The sequence below is a fragment of the Myxine glutinosa genome, chromosome 12 (assembly GCF_964187855.1).
Source record: "Myxine glutinosa chromosome 12, kmMyxGlut1.1, whole genome shotgun sequence".
NCBI classification, from domain to species: Eukaryota; Metazoa; Chordata; class Myxini; order Myxiniformes; family Myxinidae; genus Myxine; species Myxine glutinosa.
The window spans coordinates 27,598,940-27,619,872 of record NC_136272.1 but is presented as its reverse complement, the minus strand read 5'-3'; the positions used below and the strand labels follow the sequence as shown (position 1 = coordinate 27,619,872).

At 46.4% G+C, this 20,933-nt stretch overlaps 1 protein-coding gene across 1 annotated transcript in view; it reads right to left on the bottom strand.

Annotated features, from left to right (window-relative positions):
- Positions 1-1,343: 1,343 nt before the first annotated feature.
- LOC144888511 (glutaredoxin-related protein 5, mitochondrial-like) overlaps positions 1,344-20,933 on the bottom strand; it is a 29,729-nt gene continuing 10,139 nt past the window's right edge. The window contains exon 3 of the mRNA XM_078766643.1: positions 1,344-2,362. Coding sequence (XP_078622769.1) covers positions 2,193-2,362 — 170 coding nt within the window. The 3' untranslated portion in view covers positions 1,344-2,192. The remainder of the gene's footprint in view (positions 2,363-20,933) is intronic.

Sequence of the window (20,933 nt, the reverse complement as noted above, 5' to 3'; positions counted from 1 at the left end):
GAAGTTATAACCTTAACCTATAAGCAAATGACTGGTTTTCCAACTGCCCGGATCTTCAGCTGGGCACCGTTTTTCATCAAGGTTTCGATCCTTTCAGCCCAGAACCTCTCCAAACGACAGATCTACAAACCTGACTGCAGGGCCACATCAGAAGATTACTCAGCATCAATGGACCCAGAACCTCAAAGTTGTGTCCAGACAGTTACTCAACACAGCAATGCAATATCCTCATTCAAACTGATCTAATTACTACTTTTATTTAAAGTATTAACACAAACTAATAACTTAGCCATCAACAACCAGTGCTAACGAGCTACCAACAACCAGCATGGTCCCCTGTTCAGGACAGGCTTACTGATTCGCACCCCACACCTTTCCTCTACACACACACAGCATACACCCACACCACTATATCACACAGACCTTACTCTCCCCCCTTTTCGTACCTGTATCAGGACTGGTATCTGTCCATCGACGGTGCTCCCAGTAAGCGAAGGGTCATCAGCACACCCTGATCTGAACTCTACCATATTCTTCTTTTCCTCTCTGCCTTCCTCAGAATGATTCAGCTAGGCCCATGTCATATGTATCGTGCTAAGTAATATTGCACAAGGAGATATGGTAAGACGCTCTGACCATGTGGTGTCATTGATCACTGGAATTAATCACTGTACCTTTTCTTTTAATGATGACAGCTTTTGTGAATGTGTTCCTTTGATTGATCCTTGTAAATACTGGCTCTTTGGTAAACAGTTTGTTTCCAACCTGCCCATTTCGTCTCCTTTCATTTCCAACCTGCCCGTTTCATTGGCTAAATTAAGTGTGCAACAGTAGATAGCTGGAAAAATTTTTCCTACCGATTGGCTCCGTCCATAAGTTAGCCGGTGCATTCTTGTCGGTTCCACTCGACCGTACCCGATTAGACAAGTGCGCAATGCGAATCGAGGATACATGCCCCAATTGGCATTGCTAACCCACTGGAAAGGTAACACGTGTCGTCGTGAAGACCCTGTCAGGTTTGGCGGTATCAATCAGTACCAGACCATGGAGTTATCCATGGCCGGTGGCCTCAAGGCCGAGAATTTGGGAGGAGCCCGAGAAGTTCCCCTCGTGGTAAACCCCAGAACCTGGCGCCGTAACAATATACATTTTTTACATTTTTAAAGTTCATGTAAGAGTGTAATGGCAGTGAACGTAACATGAGGAATTCCTCAACACTGTTTGCTCCCTGAGGCCTGGCAAGTTACCTCTCACAGCAATGCTCACTAAATTCACAACATGAAGCAACCTGTTAGCTCAAAACATAACCAGCAGGTGGAAAGATAGTGCGAGACAAGACAATATGAAGTGACGGCAACTTTTATTGACCTTTGTTAAACAAGGTATAAAACACTTTCAGTTGCGGATAAAGTTTGATTGTTACACACTTGAATGCTTTCTGAAGAGCCAGATGTTGCCACCAGAAACTACGGCAAAATTATCACGCACAAATGCTGAGAAAATAGTCCGCCATCAGTAAAAATGCATCATCCCTGAACTTGCAGCCATCTTCCGTTAAATTATGAGATCCAAGAAGGCAAGCCCTCAAAACAGGTAACGCGTTCCGTTTGAATCGCACAATATGCCATCACCAACCAGTGCTAACGAGCTACCAACAACCAGCATGGTCCCTGTTCATCTTGCGAACTTCTCGCAAGATGAGCCTCAAATTAGTGGATGAAATGAACAAAATGTACCCGTCCGGTCAAACAATGTCCAGAAATACAAGTGGCAAAGGAGCATTTTCACAAGGCACCCATAATGTTAGACCATTGTGAATTTGGTATTTTTATTTATTTATTTTTACACACGTATGGTACTAAAAATTAAACCAACAACATTCTATACACAGGCTGGGCCAGAGGAAGGCGCGTGGTTCTTCATTCACGTGACATTCCATCCAGAAACAGTCCAAGAAGCTGACTTGTAACAATAAACATCTCGTGTGGCAAATGGAACAAATAGAATAATGAGGAATAGGATTGCAGGATATCACCATGAAGTAAAATAATATATTTGTACTCAAACTTTGGAAATCCTAAGGCTTGAGCTATACTCTTGGATAAGATCAGCACATTTATTCACAAAAATATCCAATTGTAACCAAATTCCATGGTTATGCAGACCCACACTCCATCCCCATGCCACCCTGGCTAATTCTTGGTCTCATCACGCTGGAGAGCTGACATGATACCTACCTTCTGCAGCTCCTCCACCAAGTCCCCATTCTGGTGCATTTGGAGCAGAATGTCACAGCCGCCTACAAATTCGCCGTTGAAGAATACCTGCGGTATGGTCGGCCAGTTGGAAAATTCCTTGATCCCTGCGAGGCAAAACACGACCAGAAAATGATGCTTCACGTCAGAGTTCGGAACCGGCTCGGTTTTGCTGGTTTCGGATGGCTAAAGCTTCAGAAAAGACGGATCCCAAAAAGTCCCTCGAGGTAGTACCGAACGTACATCCGGATTTAGCGCTAGGATTCTTTTTAATGTGTAAAGGCGAGGAGAGGACCGATGTTACACGAAAAAGCCTGGATGGAGTGCAAAACGGGCACAATGGGACAAACTACCTTCTACTATGTCCCATTTATTTGCGTTAATTTAAACAAGCGAGCAGAATGAAGGGGAACAAGCAAGCAAATCGAGAAAAAGTGATTTCTGTAGCCAGGATGTTAACCTCATTGAAAAAAAGAAATAAAAACGTCTCTTGTTTATTAACCGCCAATTGATGATAACAGATAAGTCAAAAGAGATGGAAAATAAAAAGCTCAAATTGTGTTAATATTTACAAGGAAAGGTTTTCCATCATGGAGGAGATTTCATCTCTTGGCTTTTCGTTGCTCAGTTCTAACACAACTATGGTGAAATCATTTCTTGCAGCAACAAGTGATAACACTCCACCCTCCCCTTCTTCCAAAGTAACGTTTCTTCCCTCATTTATCTCGACACAAAGCACTTTAATACATAATGATCTTGCCTATTGTCATTGAAAATAAAATAAATCACCTTCATACTCAATATCATATACAAAAACCTGCTCAATGTACCATACAGAATGATCGAAATATATTTGTTTATATTTCTGATATTAATAAAAACAATCGCACCCATCTCCAAAGGAAGTGGTTCAGTTTGGCATTTTTAATATGAACATTTTAAAACAGGCAAAGCCTAGAAACTAACGAAACCCCTTGGAACCATTAGAATTACACTTTAGGACCCTTTAGAATTACACTTTAGAACCCTTTAGAACCCATTGGAATTACCTTTTAGAACGATTTAGAATTACACTTTTGAACCCATTAGAAGTACCCTATAGAATTACCCTTTTCAACCCTCTAGGATTACACTTTAGAACCCTTGAGATCACATTAGAATTACCCTCTAGAATTACCCTTTAGAACCCCCTAGAATTACACTTCGGAACCCATTAGAATTAAACACGGTGGGTTAGAAAGGTTCTTCTTTAATTTTGACGGAATGATGGATGAAAGGACATAGCCAAATATTGAAGCGGCTTCACCGCTTAAAAATAATAGAAATGAACAATTCAAAGAAAGTTTAAAACTGAGAAATGACCGACGCAAAGCATCCTACAGATGCACAGAGTCGACCAATAAAAGTGTCCTGTTTGCACAAGGCACGTCTAACACAGTAATCAAAGGAATTACTCTTTTGTAATGCATTAACTCTTTGTAACGGGCTGAGAGGTTGATGCAGAGGTAGCGTACTCACCTTGAAGCTGTCCTGCCTGGGTTTGATTCCAGACCCAACGATAAACTATCTGATTGGCGCTTCACAGGCAGTGCGTTACATCACAAAATCTGTCCCTCGAATAGACATTAAGCCGGGTGTCCCATCTGCTAGCGTTAATTGGTGGACGTGAAAGATCCCACAGTATATTTTGTAAAGAGGAGGTGAGTTATCGCTGGAACCCACATTCCTATCCAAATCACCTCCAGTCGAAGGCCAGGCCTGGCCTACCCAGCCAGCTTGCGGACATTTTGCAATATATATATATATATTGTTGTGGATCTGTCACCGGCCTTTTCCCCTTATCAAGGGGGGATTAATCCCCTTGTCTTTACTGACCTGGCGTGACCCGAGACCTATTACGCCCCTTCCGGACAGCGCTAAATAGGGTTTCAGGACCAAATTCGCTGTTACCTAAGTACTAGCGCTGCCCTGGAAGCGAGGAAATAAGCCTCGCATGAACCACGTGTAATAGTGATACGCCGAGCGGTTTGCGTACACGTGATCGCGCTATTATTAGTTACTAATAGCGCGGATCAGGCTATTTGGATTGGTTGCTCCCGGCTGCATCCAGGCGATTCCATGTAATGAGTGGATACCAGAGATAATGTGCCATGTGGCAGATGGTACTTATCGCTCCCATTAAGGTACAGCATAGCAGGATGGGATACCTTAATGGCGGTTCACCACTGATGGTATGAAATTGCATAGTAACTGGTATATAGCCGAAAGGTTTTCAGAGTCATAAGTATATGCAGGACTCACTGTGTTGCCCTGATGAGCCCCAAAAGGGCGAAACCAGGTCGGTAACTGTGAGTTTTACATACACTTATGACAGTATCTGAACTAAGATCAAAATTCTGCTCTGTCGGAGGGTTCTCTTGAGAGCTTGACAGGCAGAGCGTATGTACATGGCAGTGACGTCATTACGTGCGCTCATTGAAAGCTGGAGAACTGAAGATATATTTGGATATATATATACGCAGTGTGTTCAAAAAGTATCCGACCTTTATTTTTCGTGCGTAAAAAAAAAGAAGCTAGGGAGGCGTTGATTGGTGCACGTATGTAGGCGATCCTAATGCGCACGCGTGAATTTTTTCCCACCTGCAGAAGCTGTCATTCGACGGCAGACCGTCGATGAGTGAGGACATGTAAGTGAGCGCCGTCGGATTTTCGTTTTTGACAAAATGACGGAAAAACTTGAACAACGCTACTGCATCAAATTTTGTGTTTTTTGGCCTCGGGGATGTTGGATGCTTCCATTGTGATGACTGCAACTTGGTTTCTGGGTCGTACCCATAAACCCAGGACTCATCGCGAGTGATCACTGTGTTGAGGAAGCTGGGATCGCTGTTCACAGTCTCCAGCATGTCCTGTGCGATCTCCAAACGGAGTTGCTTCTGCTCAATCGTTAGCAGCTTTGGTACGAACTTCGCTGAGATTCTCCTGAAGCCCAAATCCTCCTTCATAATGGAATGAACGGTGTTGAATCTTGCGGATCGTTTCCACTTGGGAATCGCCAAGCTTTACACAAAATTTGATGCAGTAGCGTTGTTCAATTCTGCAGTAGTGAACTACGCAGTAGTTCAACGCTACTGCGTGATGCAGTAGCGTTGTTCATCGGCGGTCTGCCGTCGAATGACAGCTTCTGTAGGTGGGAAAAAATTCACACGTGCGCATTAGGATCGCCTACATACGTGCACCAATCAACGCCTCCCTAGCTTCTTTTTTTTTACGCATGAAAAATAAAAGTCGGATACTTTTTGAACACAGTAGTATATATATATACATACTGTACATACATACAGACTCTCCTTGAGTTACGACGTAGGCGACTTAAGACGACTCGCACTTACGACCGTCGCAAAAATCTCAGTTGCTCCTTGTGCCTCACGCTGACAACATCCCTTACGCTCCATCGCCTATAGGTGTGTGTGTGTCCCGTACTGCCATCATCATGTCTAGCAAGAGGAAGAGTGCATCCACTGATGGATCAGAGAAAAAGAAGAGGAAGGCAATCGACCTGGAGTTAAAGATGAAAATAATCGTGCAGCTCGAGAACGGTAAAAGCGTGGCCGCCATCTCACATGACTTAGGCCTCTCAAATTTGACGGTGTCCACCATCTTGAAGGATAAACACCGCATCCGAGAAGCTGTGAAGGGATCAGCGCTCATGGGAGCTACCATCATCACCAAGAAGCGACAAGGGCCTATCCATGAAATGGAGAAGTTGTTGTTGACGTGGATGGAGGCTGCAGAAACGTGTGCCGCTAAGTTTGCTGATGATCCAGGCGAAGGCTAGGAGCATCTTTGAGACCCTAAAGGAGCACTGATGGATGACCAGCCATCTTGTTCAAAGGACTGATTTGTGTGTTTATGTTATAGGGTACTTTATCACATATTACAGTGCCACATTATTTGTGTACCTCATTATGTACCTGTATTTTTGTAAGCTTTTTTTTTGTACTGTAAAACGCATTGTGATGTCATAAAGTCTTTTATTTCAACCTTTTTTTTTTTTTTTTACTTATTGTACAGTGTATGGATTGGATTGGATTATGGGATTTAGGCTGTATGACTTTTAACAAATGATACTATGGTGGAATACGGACTTGGAAATATGTAATAAGTAATATATAATAAGTCCATGAGGGTGATTCGACTTACGACTACTTCGACTTACGACCTGCTTGTCGGAACGTAACCCCGTCGTAACTCGATGAGAGTCTGTATATATATATATATATATATATATATATATATATATATATATATATATATATATATATATATATATATATATATATATATATATATATATATACGTTTTACGCCATTTCGACCTACGTCAAATCCGACTTTACGCCACTCTTCTAGAGTAAATTTCAGTTCAGCAAACATCATTATGTGCGACTTTACGTCACTCCTACGGACGTGAAAAAAAACATTTTCCTTAAAAATATATTTAAAATAAATAAAATAGTACATAAATTAACAATAAAAGAAGCTAAAAAAACAATTTAAAATGCAATAAAAAGCACATTAAAAAAATATAAAAATGTACGTACGAGCAGCTGCTGGTTCTCATTCAAAACAGAGGCGACGTACAGTATTCCTTTACTGTGTCTGTTAGCCATGGGTCCGAAGAAGGATAATGCTAGTGTTTCCAAGCGTAATGTGGTTACGATGGAAGATAAGTTAAATCTGATTAAAAGGTATGAAAAAGATGAAAAAGTGTTGGTGATAGCGCATAGACCTTATCGCGAATCGGCACCGCAATGCGTCATAGGATTGGAAAGGGGCAATAGCGTAGCCGGCGGTCGCTGTCACTTTGACAGACTGCTTGGTATTACACCTAGCGGAACAATTTCATACATTTCCAAACCTACAGGAGGAAACACGTCGGACAAAAAAATTGTAAAGATGACGAACATTGTAGACAAGTTCCAGCCCGGCGATATTTGTATGACCGATCGAGGTTTCAACATTCAGGAACTGTTCTTGCATAAGCAGGTTGTTTCTCTTCTCCAATGGGAACCCCCCTTTCCCTCAAATATTTCTTTAAATCGCTGGATTTTAATGCCAAAAAACGCTGAATATCTTTCACATTAGCCATCTTCCTTTCCGTAAACACAGCGTCGATCGTAGACAGACGCTTCCTCTTCTGGGTTCGTGTTTACCTTTGCCCCCTTTTCGATCCCATCATGCTTTGCGGTGGAGCGCTCTCTGTTGATATTTACCAATTCACGATAAGGTCTATGCCTTAGGGCTGCCACGGTCGACGGTATCGACCATCATTCATGATAGGGAACGTATTCTCGCATATGTCACTGAAAAAGCGCCGCCGGCTCAGACTGCTAAAATGTGTGTTTGTGTTCAGAAGAGACGCCATGTTTAAGGTGAATAACATAATCTTATTAATTTTATTTATTATTGTTTACAAATTCATTTATTAATTGTGTTCATTACTCATTAAAAAATATGACTAAAATGTGTTTTTAGTGTTCTTTAAAGGAGAACGGACATGAGCAAAACAACTTTGCAGATTTCGAAACAGAAACATATCTTAAACACTTCTATTGAGTTCATTTCACAAGTACCTTCGCGGTTTTATTAGAATTTGTCAAAATATCGCCGAACAAGCAAAATCCGTTTTGTCAAAACCGCAAACCGGAAATGACGTTTGCGAAGTAACCCAGTTTTTCGTTCTTAAAGCCTTGTTGGCTTTGTGACGATCAGAACATCGCTTTGTTTTCGTTACGATCAGTTGGAATCATGCCCATTCGTTGTGTGGATGCTGCTAGTGTGTGCCCGTACGTGCGGGGAGGTACGTGGACATACGTACGTTGATGTACGTACCAAAAATAAGGCCTCACTGTCTGGAAGTTCGCATATCGCAGTTACGATTAATCGCAAATTAGTTTTAATGGCCAAGTATTCAATTTTCAAACCGCGAGGCAGAAACAACAAACACACGCGGTTCCTTCGCTGTCGCTTGACCGTACGTGCAAAGAAAAATTAAAACTTGCATCGTTCCTTCGGTCTTCGCTCTCGTCCTTTGCCGTTCCTTCACTCTCGTCCTTCGCTGTTCCTTCGTTCACGTACAAAACGTATGTGTTTGCTAAATAAATGGCCATAACTTGGTAACCACTTGTCCGATTAATAGCAAACCTTGAAAAGGCACATCCTCAGGTCCCCAGCAATATACCTGGCAAGTTTCACTTAGATCGGACCAGTGGTTGTCGAGAAACAGCGGTCACAGACATACACACAGACACACAGAGATTGCTTGCATTATAGAGAGTGCTATAATGATACAATTACAACTGATACACCTGCAGTGCTGCACTAAGTCAATAAAGTCGTATTTCGTTTCTGTGTTTCTATCCATTTCTTGCCTCACGGCACCGAATATTAATTAAATATTAGTTATGTATTCCATTGACTAGAAAAAGAAACTTTTTCAATTAAAAAAGAGACATAAAAATGAATACCATTCAGTATTTTGGAGGCGCCCGAGATCAAAATCGATCGCCATTGTGTCTGTGTCCGACGATTTCTCTTCTTCACTCTCTGGACGGTATGGTTTGAATCTGTATGGGAGAATCGAGTGTGATGCCTCAAGATTATTAACTTTCTCTTCATTTTCCGCATCAGATTGGTCAGAAATATCGCTGATATCCAGACTTACGCAACTATCGGAGTCGGTGTCTACCATTGTTTACTATTGCGCAGTCACATCAGCTTCCTCCGATGACGTCACGATGATGATGATAGTCATCACCAGATGCTGGCCGGCGCGTGAGAAATCGTCTGCTATTGGCATTTTAAAACTTGGATATCTCACGATTCACGCAAGCTAGAGCAACAATTTTTGCGCCAAACTTAATCTTTTTTGTTGCTACAATTAATTAATCTGAAGCATTTGATGTCTATACTCAAGTCCGTTCCCCTTTAAGGTTTAGCGATAGTTATATACTTTCGAGAGTTATTTACTCTAGTTTTATGGTGTTTGTCTTCATTTTAAGGCATTTTAAAGGATTTTTTTTTTTTTTTTTTTGTATACAAGATCGAGGCTCGTGAAAGAGCTAAAAGGCATTACGTCCGGTTTACGTCAAAAACCGAGTTACTTATGGAACCAATTAATGACGTAGGCCGGGGTATTACTATATATATATTATATACACAGACTTTTTTTTTTTTTTTTTTGTATACAAGATCGAGTCTCGTGAAAGAGCGAACATTAATCACACAGAAAGACAAACCGACACATAAAACATATAACATCGGGAGCGGGAGACAAGATGGGGAGAGAGGGGGAAGGACACAAACACAACATTTGAGAGCAGGGACCGAGAGACATGGAGACATCGAGAGATCTGAGAGAGGGCGAGGGCTTTGGGGGGGGGGGGGGGGGCATGGGAAGGGGGCGGTGGGAGAGGTATAAAACATATGGACACTGCCAGGACTTCCAGGAAAGAAGTTGGAATTTCAAACAAGGTGGATCTGGGGTGAATTAGCGGGGGTAGAAAAGATCAAGGTTTTGGATGGGGGAAGATAAGAGATGGTGGTGAACAGCTGTTTTAAAGACCTGGAGGGAGGGATTGAAGGGAGTGAGGGAGTTTGTTCCAGAGGCGGGAGAAAAGAGGAATGAAAGAGTGAAGGTGAGCAGAGATCTGAGATTTCGGCAGTTTAACCATCAGAGGGTTGCTGGCAGATCTTGTGCGACCTGTAGGAATATTTGGGGAACAGAGCACAGAGAGAGCTGGGGGTGCAAGGCCGGAGAGGAGTCGGTAGAAGACAGAAAGACCACCTACCTGCCTGCGGTGAGTGAGTGAAAGGCCCTCAGAGATAGCTTCATCGCGGGAGATTCCAATAATTCTGAAAGCTTTGGTTTCAACAGTGTGAAGCCGAGCTAGGTGTGAGGCAGGAGCACCGGCCCATAGGGGAGAACAGTATTCCATTGAGCTGCGGATGAAAGCCTTGTATGTGGTGAGCTCAGGTGTGCCGAGGAAAGACTTCGCACGACGGAGGATGCCCAGTCGGCGACTGGCTTTGGAGGCCAGCTTGGAAATGTGGTTTTCCCAAGAAAGATCATGGCAGATAGTGAGACCCAAAAGCTTGAGCGACAGAACTTCTTGGAGAGGATTGTTGAGAAAGTAGATGGGAGGGTTGTCCAGTCGATCTTTTTGGAGAGACATAGTAAGAGTGTGAGATTTGTCAGGATTGAAAGACATGTTCCACTTGTTTGACCAGTCTGTGATTTTGTCCAAGTCTTCAGAGAGTGAGGAGGCTGCAGACTGCCGATCTGAGGGAAGAGGAATGGAGCGGCAGAGAGTGGAGTCATCAGCAAAGAGATAGAGAGGATTTTCAAGAGAGTCAGAGAGATCATTGATGAAGACCAGAAAAAGCACGGGGCCCAGAACACTGCCTTGGGGAACTCCAGCCTGAACAGGAAGAGGAGATGAGAGAAACCCATTCAGGGCCACACGTTGACGACGACTAGAGAGGAAGTCCGCCAGCCATGCGTGGAGATTTCCATGGATACCAAAGGAGGAGAGTTTGGTGAGCAGAGCGGGGTGCCAGACCGTGTCGAAGGCACGTGATATGTCGAGGGAGACAGCTCTAATTTCCTGTTTGGCATTGAGGACCTCCATCCATTGTTGAGACAGCAGAAGCAGCATGTCCAGAGTAGAGTGACCTGGTCTGAAACCAAATTGATGATCAGAGATCAAGCCATTGGAGAAGAGGAAAGATTTCATATCCGAAGCAATGATGGATTCCATGACTTTGCTGATAATTGGGAGAAGGCTGATTGGTCTGTAGTTGCTAGGATCTGTTTTTGCACCTTTTTTGTGCAAAGCGGTGATGTTGGCTGATTTCCAAGCAGATGGCAGTTGACCTTGAGCAAAAGAGAGGGTGAAGAGAACAGAGAGAGGGTGAGATAGAGCGGCAGAGCAGGATTTTAGGACCCGTGGGCTGATGCCGTCGGGTCCAGTTGCAGAATCAGAGTCGAGGGTTGACAGAAACTTTTCCACCTTGTCAGGAGGAAAGGACACGGAGTCCAGGAGCAGCAGGGTACGACTGGGTATGGTGGGTACAGAGAGGGATGGGTTTGGGACACAAGATTTAGAGGCAAACACAGAGTTGAGGCATTCAGCTTTTTCACGTGCGGAGTCAGCTGTGTAGCCGTTTGAGGTAAGGGAGGGGATGGAGGGGGAACAAACACCAGAAACGGATTTGACCAGACGCCACCAGGATTTGGAAGAGGGAGACAGATAAGAGAGTTGGGTCTTGAGAACGGAGAGATATTGTTTCCTGGCTCTCCTGAGGGTGGACACACACTTGTTTCGGGCTTTGTGAAAGGAAATGAGATTTCCTTCCGTTGGATTTGCTTTCCAGGAGACGAAGGCAAGTTGTTTCTGGGCAACAGCCTCACCACAAGATTCCGTGTACCATGGACGGGAGGAAGGGTATGACAACTGAAGACGAGATGGGATAAATCTGTGCATGAGAGAGAGCAATTTACTTTGGAAGAATTCCCAGGATGAGTTGATGTCAGAGGTGGTAGAGATGGGAGACCAGTCCAGATGATTGATGGCTGCTTGAAGACCGTGCCAGTTGGCCTGAGTGAAATGCCAGACTCGTCGACGCTGAGCAGGCTCCCTGAGGATGGTCAGAGAGATGTCCACTTTAACAAGGACATGATCAGATGATCCGATTGGAGCAGAAGAAGAGCAGCAGACATTTTCAGGGAAGTTAGTCAGAACCAAGTCCAGAAGAGAAGATGTTCCGTTGACTGAGATCGGGGTCGGGAAATTGACAGATTGTGTCAGTCCCAGTGAGTCGCAGAAGTCCTTTGCTGAGGAGCCATGGCTGGTGAGAGAGGTACCCACACCCAGCCAACTGGCATGATGACAGTTGAAATCACCACATATGAGGAAGAGAGAGTTGGGATGAGTAGATAGAAGTTGGTCCATATTATCAGACAGCGAGATGTAGATGGAGTCATCACTGTTTGGTGGACGGTACAACACACATATGAACAAGAGGTGGGAGCGAAGGAGAAGCCGTAGCCAGAGGTATTCCTGGGGGTGAGGTGGACAGAGTGCAGTGCAGGGCGAGTGAGGAAGAGAGTTTTTGATAAAGATAGCAACCCCGCCTCCAGGACGAGGCTCAGGTCTATCATACCGGAGGAGGGAGTAGCCCGGGAGAGATACTAAGGAATCAGAGACATCATAAAGGAGGAAAGTTTCTGTTAAGCAGATCACGTCTGGTTTGACAGAAGCAACCTGTATGGAGAGATCAGTTAAGTGGTGTGAGACGGCATTTAATATGGAATTTTTTTGTTGTTGGGGTGAACTTACTTTTCAAGATGTCTTAGAACCAAAAGTTCATTGGAATTATGTTGAAATTATTCTAGATTTTGTTAATGTGACCTTTAAAAGAAACAAAAACCACATTTGACATTTCGAAACACATAAATTGATCCTTGAAAGTGATGTAAACTGATATCGAACTCAATTCATGGACAGTACTGTGTTCAACTTCTGTACGTTTTCCAGAAGTATCTCTTTATTTTGCACATTAGCCAAATTTTTTTTATACAAAAACAAAAGTTAAATTACGACTGGGATTACGGACAGGAAAATTCCAGTTCAGTACTTCGTGTAACCCCCACGAGCATTCAGAAGAGCACGTACACGTTGAGGCATGCTGTTCACGAGATTTGCCAAGGTTTGGACAGGAATCGCTTGCCATGCAGTGACAATAGCCTGCTGCAATTCATGCACAGAGGTCGGCTGCTGGTCCAAGTGGTCGATTTGACGCGTTAATTCTGCCCACAAGTTCTCTATCGGATTCATATCCGGGGACATGGCAGGCCACTCCATATTCTCGACACCACGGTCAGCAAGAAAGTGTTGGATCATGCGAGGCTGCGAGCACGATGAGGCCGTGCATTGTCATCTTGGAAGACAAAGTTTCCTCGAAAGGCTGCACGAGCAAATGGAAGCAATGTTTCTTCCAGAATGGCCCTGTACTTTAACTGGTTCAGGTTTCCATTCAGAACAACCACCTCAGTTTTGCCCCCTGCATGAAAAGCAGCCCAAATGGTCACCCCACCACCTCCAGCTTGGACTCTTGGCACTATACAATCTTTGTTGTAGGCTTCATGCACTTGTCTGCGCACTCGGACGCGGCCATCTTGACGATAGACCAGAAATCTAGACTCGTCACTGAAGGTCACGTGATTCCAGTGTCCTGGCTGCCATTGACGGTGCTCTCTGGCCCACTGCAATCGGCGCTGGCGGTGTTGTCTGGTCAGGCATGGCTTTCTCAGGGGACGACTGGCACGATAGCCTGCTTGAACCAGTCGTTGGTTGACTAGCCTTCTGGATACAGGCACATTTGTCAGTTGCTGCCACTCAGCCCTAAGCCGATTAGCTGACTTGGTACGGCCATTGCGGACTAACCGGTGCAGCTGGCGATCATCCCTCCTTGTGGTTCTGCGGGGACGTCCTGGCCTCGGTATTGGAGTAGGGACACCACTCTGAGCATTTCGTTTCAGGATCTTTGACACCTGACCTTGAGTGATGCCATACTGCCGAGCAATAGCACGCTGTTTCATGCCGTAATTTCGTAAAGCCACCACTCCATGACAAACAGCATTGTCGAGTTGACGGACCATCTCCAGAGGAAGCGGCAATAACTTTTGGAGACGTGCAGCAGTTGTTTTCCACTAATACAGAACGCAACAACCCTTGTATACCCGACTGTGAAGCCAATCATCAAATGCACCTGTCCGTACATTTTGCCACACCACCTGTGATATAATCCTGTTGTTGACTTCTTGCTGCGACAGACAATCAGTGACATGGTTCATTTAACAAATAAATCACCAAAGTGTAAAAGAAACTCACCAGATTGATATACTGAGTTAAGAAAGTAAACCCAAGTCAAGAAAAAAAAATAATTCCATATTAAATGCCAAGTCTGTGTATATGTATGTATATATGTATGTATATATACATATATATACATATATATATATATATATATATATATAATTATATATATATATATATATATATATATATATATATACACAAAGAATTAAGTTAAGCACCCCCCCCGTTTTTTTACAACCTCGCACATTACAAGTTTGTTGTCGTCAAAACAGTGTAATATACCCATGATATTGCTATATTTTCTGGAGAAGTGATATTATGGTCACATAAAAACATAACAATCATGCCGTTTTCAATATTTTATTCTGAATAATTTAAGGTGAAAATTTTTGGGAATTTTAGGCATATTTTCACCTCAATTTAAGTATGGAGCTATAGGTCCATCACGGACAGTGTGGATGACGTTTATGTTTTCTAACGTACAGTCATTGTTCTGAGAAGACCTCTAGCGATCTTTGCGTCAATAACGTGTGTAGGACCCACGTGATCGGATCACTGACTCAACCAATCACTTTTTTTCACTTTGATCACTCAATTTCATCAATGGATAATTGCTAATGTCATACCAATCATTATTTGATCTCACATACCTTAGAATATATGCCAATGTATATATATACACAAAGAATATATATTAGGGGGTGCTTACCTTAATTCGTTGTGTAGGGGTGCTTAACTTAATTCTTTGTGTATATATATATATATTGTTACAGATACGACTTTGATGGTATGGTGGGCCGAGCGGGATGGCCGCCGTATCCGTACAAGTTACCCCGATTGCACCCGGGGTTGACTAATCGCGCTATGCTAGACCAATGAAGGAAAAAGAAGACACCCGGCTGGGTTATAATGACACAATACGACACCAACGTTTCGATTCTCAAGTATATTCGTACGGAAAAAGGTTAGATTACAGGGGCTAGAGGTATATTACAGGAAGACAGGCACTTAGACACAACCTTATATTATTCCCGACAGACCACAGAGAAACAGGACAAAAACTGACTCACACGGGGATTGATGACAAGGAAAGCGGGTATTCGATGGCCAGCACAAGGTGCACCTTGTGCTCAGGGACAGGATGGCGCGGCCCAACAGATGCAGGAGGTCTCTCAGCGCTCGAGGTGGCGTCTTGTCGTCTCAAGCTGGGGGCGCATCTGTTTCAGCGCTCGCAGGTCCGTCTTTCTCCAGCTCGGGGCGCATCTAACGTCACATCCGGCGCGGGGCCGCGTATATCCGGCGGGGAGTCACGCCCTCGCTCGTTAGCTCCGCCCCATATGGCATCGGCCCATGGCTTCTCATTGGGTGCGGGGGTTACCGGCTCCGCCCTTGACGAGGGGCCGACAGGGAGCCCCTTCGTGGTAACCCCGTGGAGCGCGTGGTCAATGGCGGCTAACCGAGCCGGAAGGAGGACGCCCACTCCCCATGCCGTCACCGCGCCGCCCCCCTCTTTTGTTGTTGTTGTTGTAGTTGGCGCTTCTTCATGGGGAAGAGATGCGGAGAGGTATGGGGAGGTCCTAAACTTCCTAACAGGTGCCATATAATCACATTCTGGTGCAACGAAGAGTCATAATTAATGGAAACAAGTCCTTAACTGACATAGATTAAGAATAACTAGCAAGATGTCCTATAATTGTCTACGTGTGGTGCGGGGGACCTGGGCACGACATTTAATGGGGGGATGAAGGGGAAGATCGGCTCTAATGGGTGTTGTTTACAGACAATGGGACTAGGGAATGGGGTAAGGGAGAGTTGGGGAGTATCGGAGAAAATAGGGGAATATTTACAAGCGGATATGGAGGCCAAATTCCATATTCGCAACATTGCACCCTTCTCTACCCTCGGGGCGTCCCGACCCGATAAATTTTTACCTACTTTAGTGTGGCACGCAATGTAGTTCCCTCTACTATTAACTCTACCCTGAGTGCGACAGTTTTACAGATATTCACAAATGAGTAAATATGTCCCCCTGCGACGTTGCACCCTTCTCCTCACAGAAACACACCCACAGGATAACCGAATCCGGAAAGAATTCTCAAACTAAACATACAGCCGGTAGGGAGCATTATTTACAAGACTACGCTGATATCTACACTACGATCCAGGACCTGTCTTTGGAGGAACACATGCAGATGTTATGCATAGAGAGAGCGCGCTTGCCAACATCGATACACCAACCCACGAGTGCTCCGTGGCCGACGGCCTTTAATAACGGGCAGAGCACCCTTCCCGCGCATCAAAAGCACCACCCCACCACCAATCGGTGCAGTCACCATTGTTCATTGGAATAAAAATAACTTCAACAACCCCTAACCCTGCAGGTGTCTCTTGCTCTTCTTGTGGTGCACTTGGTGGTGTTAACTATTAGTGGTTCACCTGTATGGCATAGGTGCCACGTTGACCCATAGGTCCATCCCCGGGTGGTGCTTGGCCGCAAACGAACTGCGGTCCATCGTGGGTGGCCACAAACATTGCGGTCCATATGGTGTATCGATCCCGGCAGCAAGCAGCGAAAGTGCAGGCCCACAACTGCGTCGCCAGCACCTCTCTCTCCTCTCTCTCTACCCCAAAGCCAGATCCTCGGAGGTGGGAGACAAAAACAAGACAAGTGAGCAAGGTGGTAAGGGCGCAAAAGTGCACGCAATGCAAGGTGATGCACACTGGGGGCACATGGGAACCAGGTGAGACAGGTACGTTCCTACCGTACGCCCCCCCCACCAGGTAACCTACATGGCCCCTCCCTTACCCCTTACTGTATCAACAAAACACAACACTACCCATAAACATCTACTTTACAAATCCACAAACATCCCTACTGTCTTCCCCGTTCCTCCCATATACCAAATTCGTCTTCTCTCCCTCCTAACCAATCAAATTTGCCATTTTCAACTCTCATCAAAATTTGCCATTTTCAACTCAACATCAAAATTTGCCATCTCCAACTGAACATCAAAATTTGCCATCACCAATTCATCATCAGTCCCTCCTAGGGAGGGAGAGATGGAATCACCCCAATGTCTCATCCACGTCGTGATGCGTCTCACAAATCCTCACAGCAATCTCATTTCCTGCAACAAACAAAGAAAACACAGGTGTGGAGTCATCATCATCACCACAGGTAAGTGGCTGCGTATGGTGCGACAGGTTCATCAATCCCAACTATCTCCTAAATGACTTTAACAACTTTACACTACCCGGGGGCTTTCTCCGGCCAAACCATTGGCCCTCTTACACTATGGGTTCTAAAAACCAATTCCCATTGGCCAAACTGTGGTGCTCTTCGATTTGGGGTCTCACTCCCCCGATTCATCTCCCGGTGCCCTCGCACAATTTCTGGGCTGCGGCGTGTACCTCTCCCAGTGGGTCTACCCACCTGCACACCTCCACCACTGCAGTTGCCTCCGAGCTTACCTGCTCCTCACCCTAACCTAACTACCTGGGGAAGGCCCTCTGGCTCTCTCCCCACTCCGTGCCCTCTCTGGCACTGGGCTGCCCGATCCACACCCGGGACCCTCAGGCACCCACTCACAACTACCGGCTCCCAGAGCCCACCTGCGGCCTCACCTGGCCGACATCCTCACAGTGGTGGAGTGCCCAACCAACTACACACACTAACAGGCTACACGCCCAGCCATTTCCACAACACTAATGCACCCATTCACAACACCATTCTGCAACCGCACCACAAATGCCAATATCCAACCACAATTTACCTGCACCCTCTACCTAACACTTACACTACCCGCCCCGGGTGCTCGTGAAAGGGGTCCACTCTTCCCCCATCCACACCTTCGCACCATGCACACCACTCCGTACCACTCACTCCAACTCTCTCCACACACCTGTACCTGCACACCTGTGCTCTCACACCTGGTGCCACCTGCACCCTTCTCTCCCCAAGCGCATTCGCGCTGATCCACAACACTCACTACTCATACACTGCTCCACACACCTGTCCAGTTGCACACCTGTGCAATCACACCTGTTCAATTCTCACACACACAGCATCATCTCAGCTAACTACTCCCTTCTGAAACTTGCGCTTCCCAGTCGTCCCTTTAAACTATTGCGCTCCCACGTCATTATCATCCACACTAATCTACCTGCGTCCCCACTACAGGTATCAGTCACTAACTAACCTTAACGTTACCTAATGTCAATCTCTTCTAGATCCCTACAATATAACCTAACCCACCCGGGCTAGTTTTCACTGCCATACACCCCATAAACTATAGCTCCTTTGCCCCACTCACATGGGAAAGGTGGCAGGGATGCCACCCTCTCCCACCGGGCCTATCGCTCCTCAATCCCCCAGTCCTCTGGCACTAATAAGCCCCCCTTATTCAGAGGTACTGGGTCCCGCCTCGGCATCTAAAGCCGAGGCGATCCACGGGGGCGCCTGCTCGCCGGTGTAAGGTCTTATCCGGTCGGCGTGGACGATCCGAGGGAGGGCTCGTGGCCCCATTTTGATCTTAAAGACCACGTCACAGATTTGCGACAGGACGACTCCTGGGCCTTGCCAGGGGGAGGTGAGTTTTGGGCACCTTCCCTTCCGCCTCCGGGGATTAAAGAACCAAATCTTCATCCCCGGAGCGTATTGACTCCCCTGGCTCCGGTCGTCGTACCTGCGCTTCATCTTTTCCCCCGCCAGATGGAGTTGGCGGCGGGCGAAGGCATGGACTAGCTCCATGCCTTCCTCTAGGTGACGTGCGTACCCCTCCCTCGGCGGGTTAACCACTGTGTCTGGCACGGGACCGCATAGCAAGTCGGCGGGAGCCCGTAACTCCCGCCCATACATAAGCAACGCTGGACTGCATGCGGTGGCCCCGTGCTGGCTGGTTCGGTAGGCCATGAGCAAGTAAGGGAGATGTTCGTCCCAGTCATCCTGACGGGTGGTGGTGAACAGTGCCAGTTGTTGGATTAAAGTTCGGTTGAATCTTTCCACCATCCCGTCAGATTGAGGTCTTAAAGGCGTTGTCCTGGTTTTTCGAATTGACAGGAGACTGCACACATCTTTTAGTAATTTGCTCTCAAAATTTCGTCCCTGGTCGGTGTGCAACTCCTGTGGAATCCCATGCCGGCACACAAATCCTTCCACGAAGGCCTGCGCTACCACCCCTGCTTCTTGGTTGGGGAGGGCGTAGGCCTCCGGCCACTTGGTGAAGTAGTCCATCACAACGAGGATATACTTATTACCTTGGCGGGTGCGGGGCAGCGGTCCTAGAATATCCATAGCCACCCGCTCAAGGGGGGCCCCCACCTGATGTAATTGAAGGGGGGCCCTCATCCTCCGTGCTGGTCCCTTTTTGGCAGAACAGGCGTCGCATCTCCGACACCAGTCCTGTATGTCGCGCCCCATATTCACCCAATAGAACCTCCGGCGGACCCGAGATATTGTCTTTGTCCTGCCCAAATGGCCGCCGGAGCGGGTACCATGCACCTGTTGCAATATGACGTTCTTGAATTTGTCAGGGACTATCACCAGCCAGGAAGTTCGATCAGAGGGAACCTCCACCCACTTGCGATACAAGATGTTGCCTTTCAATTCCAGGGTCTGCCACTGAGCCCAATATGCCTTTGTCTGCGCCCCGAGGGGGGTGACCTCTTCCCCCCTTGGTCTTTGCCCCAATTTGACCCATTGGAACACCGGCCCCAGAACAGGATCCTCCTGCTGGGCCGTGCTCCAAGCCAACTCTCCAAATTCCTCGTCCGCGGTTAGTGGCAAAATTGGCCCTCTCACCCGGGTTGCCCGGACGACGAGAATCGGGGCGGAATCGCCCAATTGCTCCCTCTCCTCGTGTCTCGCACAAAATTTACAGTTTTCCCCCAGACAAGGACGCCGAGAGAGTGCGTCCGCATTACCATGGGCCTTCCCGGCCCTATGGGCCACATCAAAATCGTACTGCTGCAACTTTTCCAACCACCTTGCAATTTGGCCCTCCGGTTCCTTGAACCGAAGGAGCCATTGCAAGGAGGAATGGTCAGTTCTAACCAAAAATTTCCGCCCGTACAAGTACGGGTGGAAATGGTTCATGGCAGCCAGCATAGCCAATAACTCTTTGCGAGTGACGCAATAATTTCTCTCGGGCCTACTTAAGGCCCGACTATAATAACCAATCACTCTCTCCACGCCCTCCTGTGTCTGAGACAAAACTGCGCCCAATCCTTCCTGGCTCGCATCCGTGTCCAGGGTAAATGTCCCGTCACTAGTGGGGTAAGCTAGAAGGGGTGCGGATGTTAGACACCCCTTCAATTTTTGGAAGGCCTCGTGGCACTCCCGTGTCCAATTAAATCGCGTCCCCTTCTCCGTAAGCCGGTGGAGGGGACGGGCCAACTCCGCAAATTTCGCCACAAAGCGCCGGTAGTAGGAGCAGAGTCCCAAAAATCCCCGCACCTCTTTGATGGTACGTGGTGCGGGCCACTCCTCTACCGCTTTAATTTTGTCTGGGTCTGTTTTTACCCCCTCGCGGCCAATCACGTGACCTAGATAGGCCACCTCTCTTGCAAACAAAGTGCACTTACTCGGGTTCAGCTTCAACCCTGCCTGTCTGAGGCACCCGAACACCTGGTCCAAATTAGCTAGTGCCTGGGGGAACGTTTGGGCATGTACCAGGACGTCATCCAGGTACACCAGGCATGACTGCCATGGCATGCCGCCTAGTACATGCTCCAT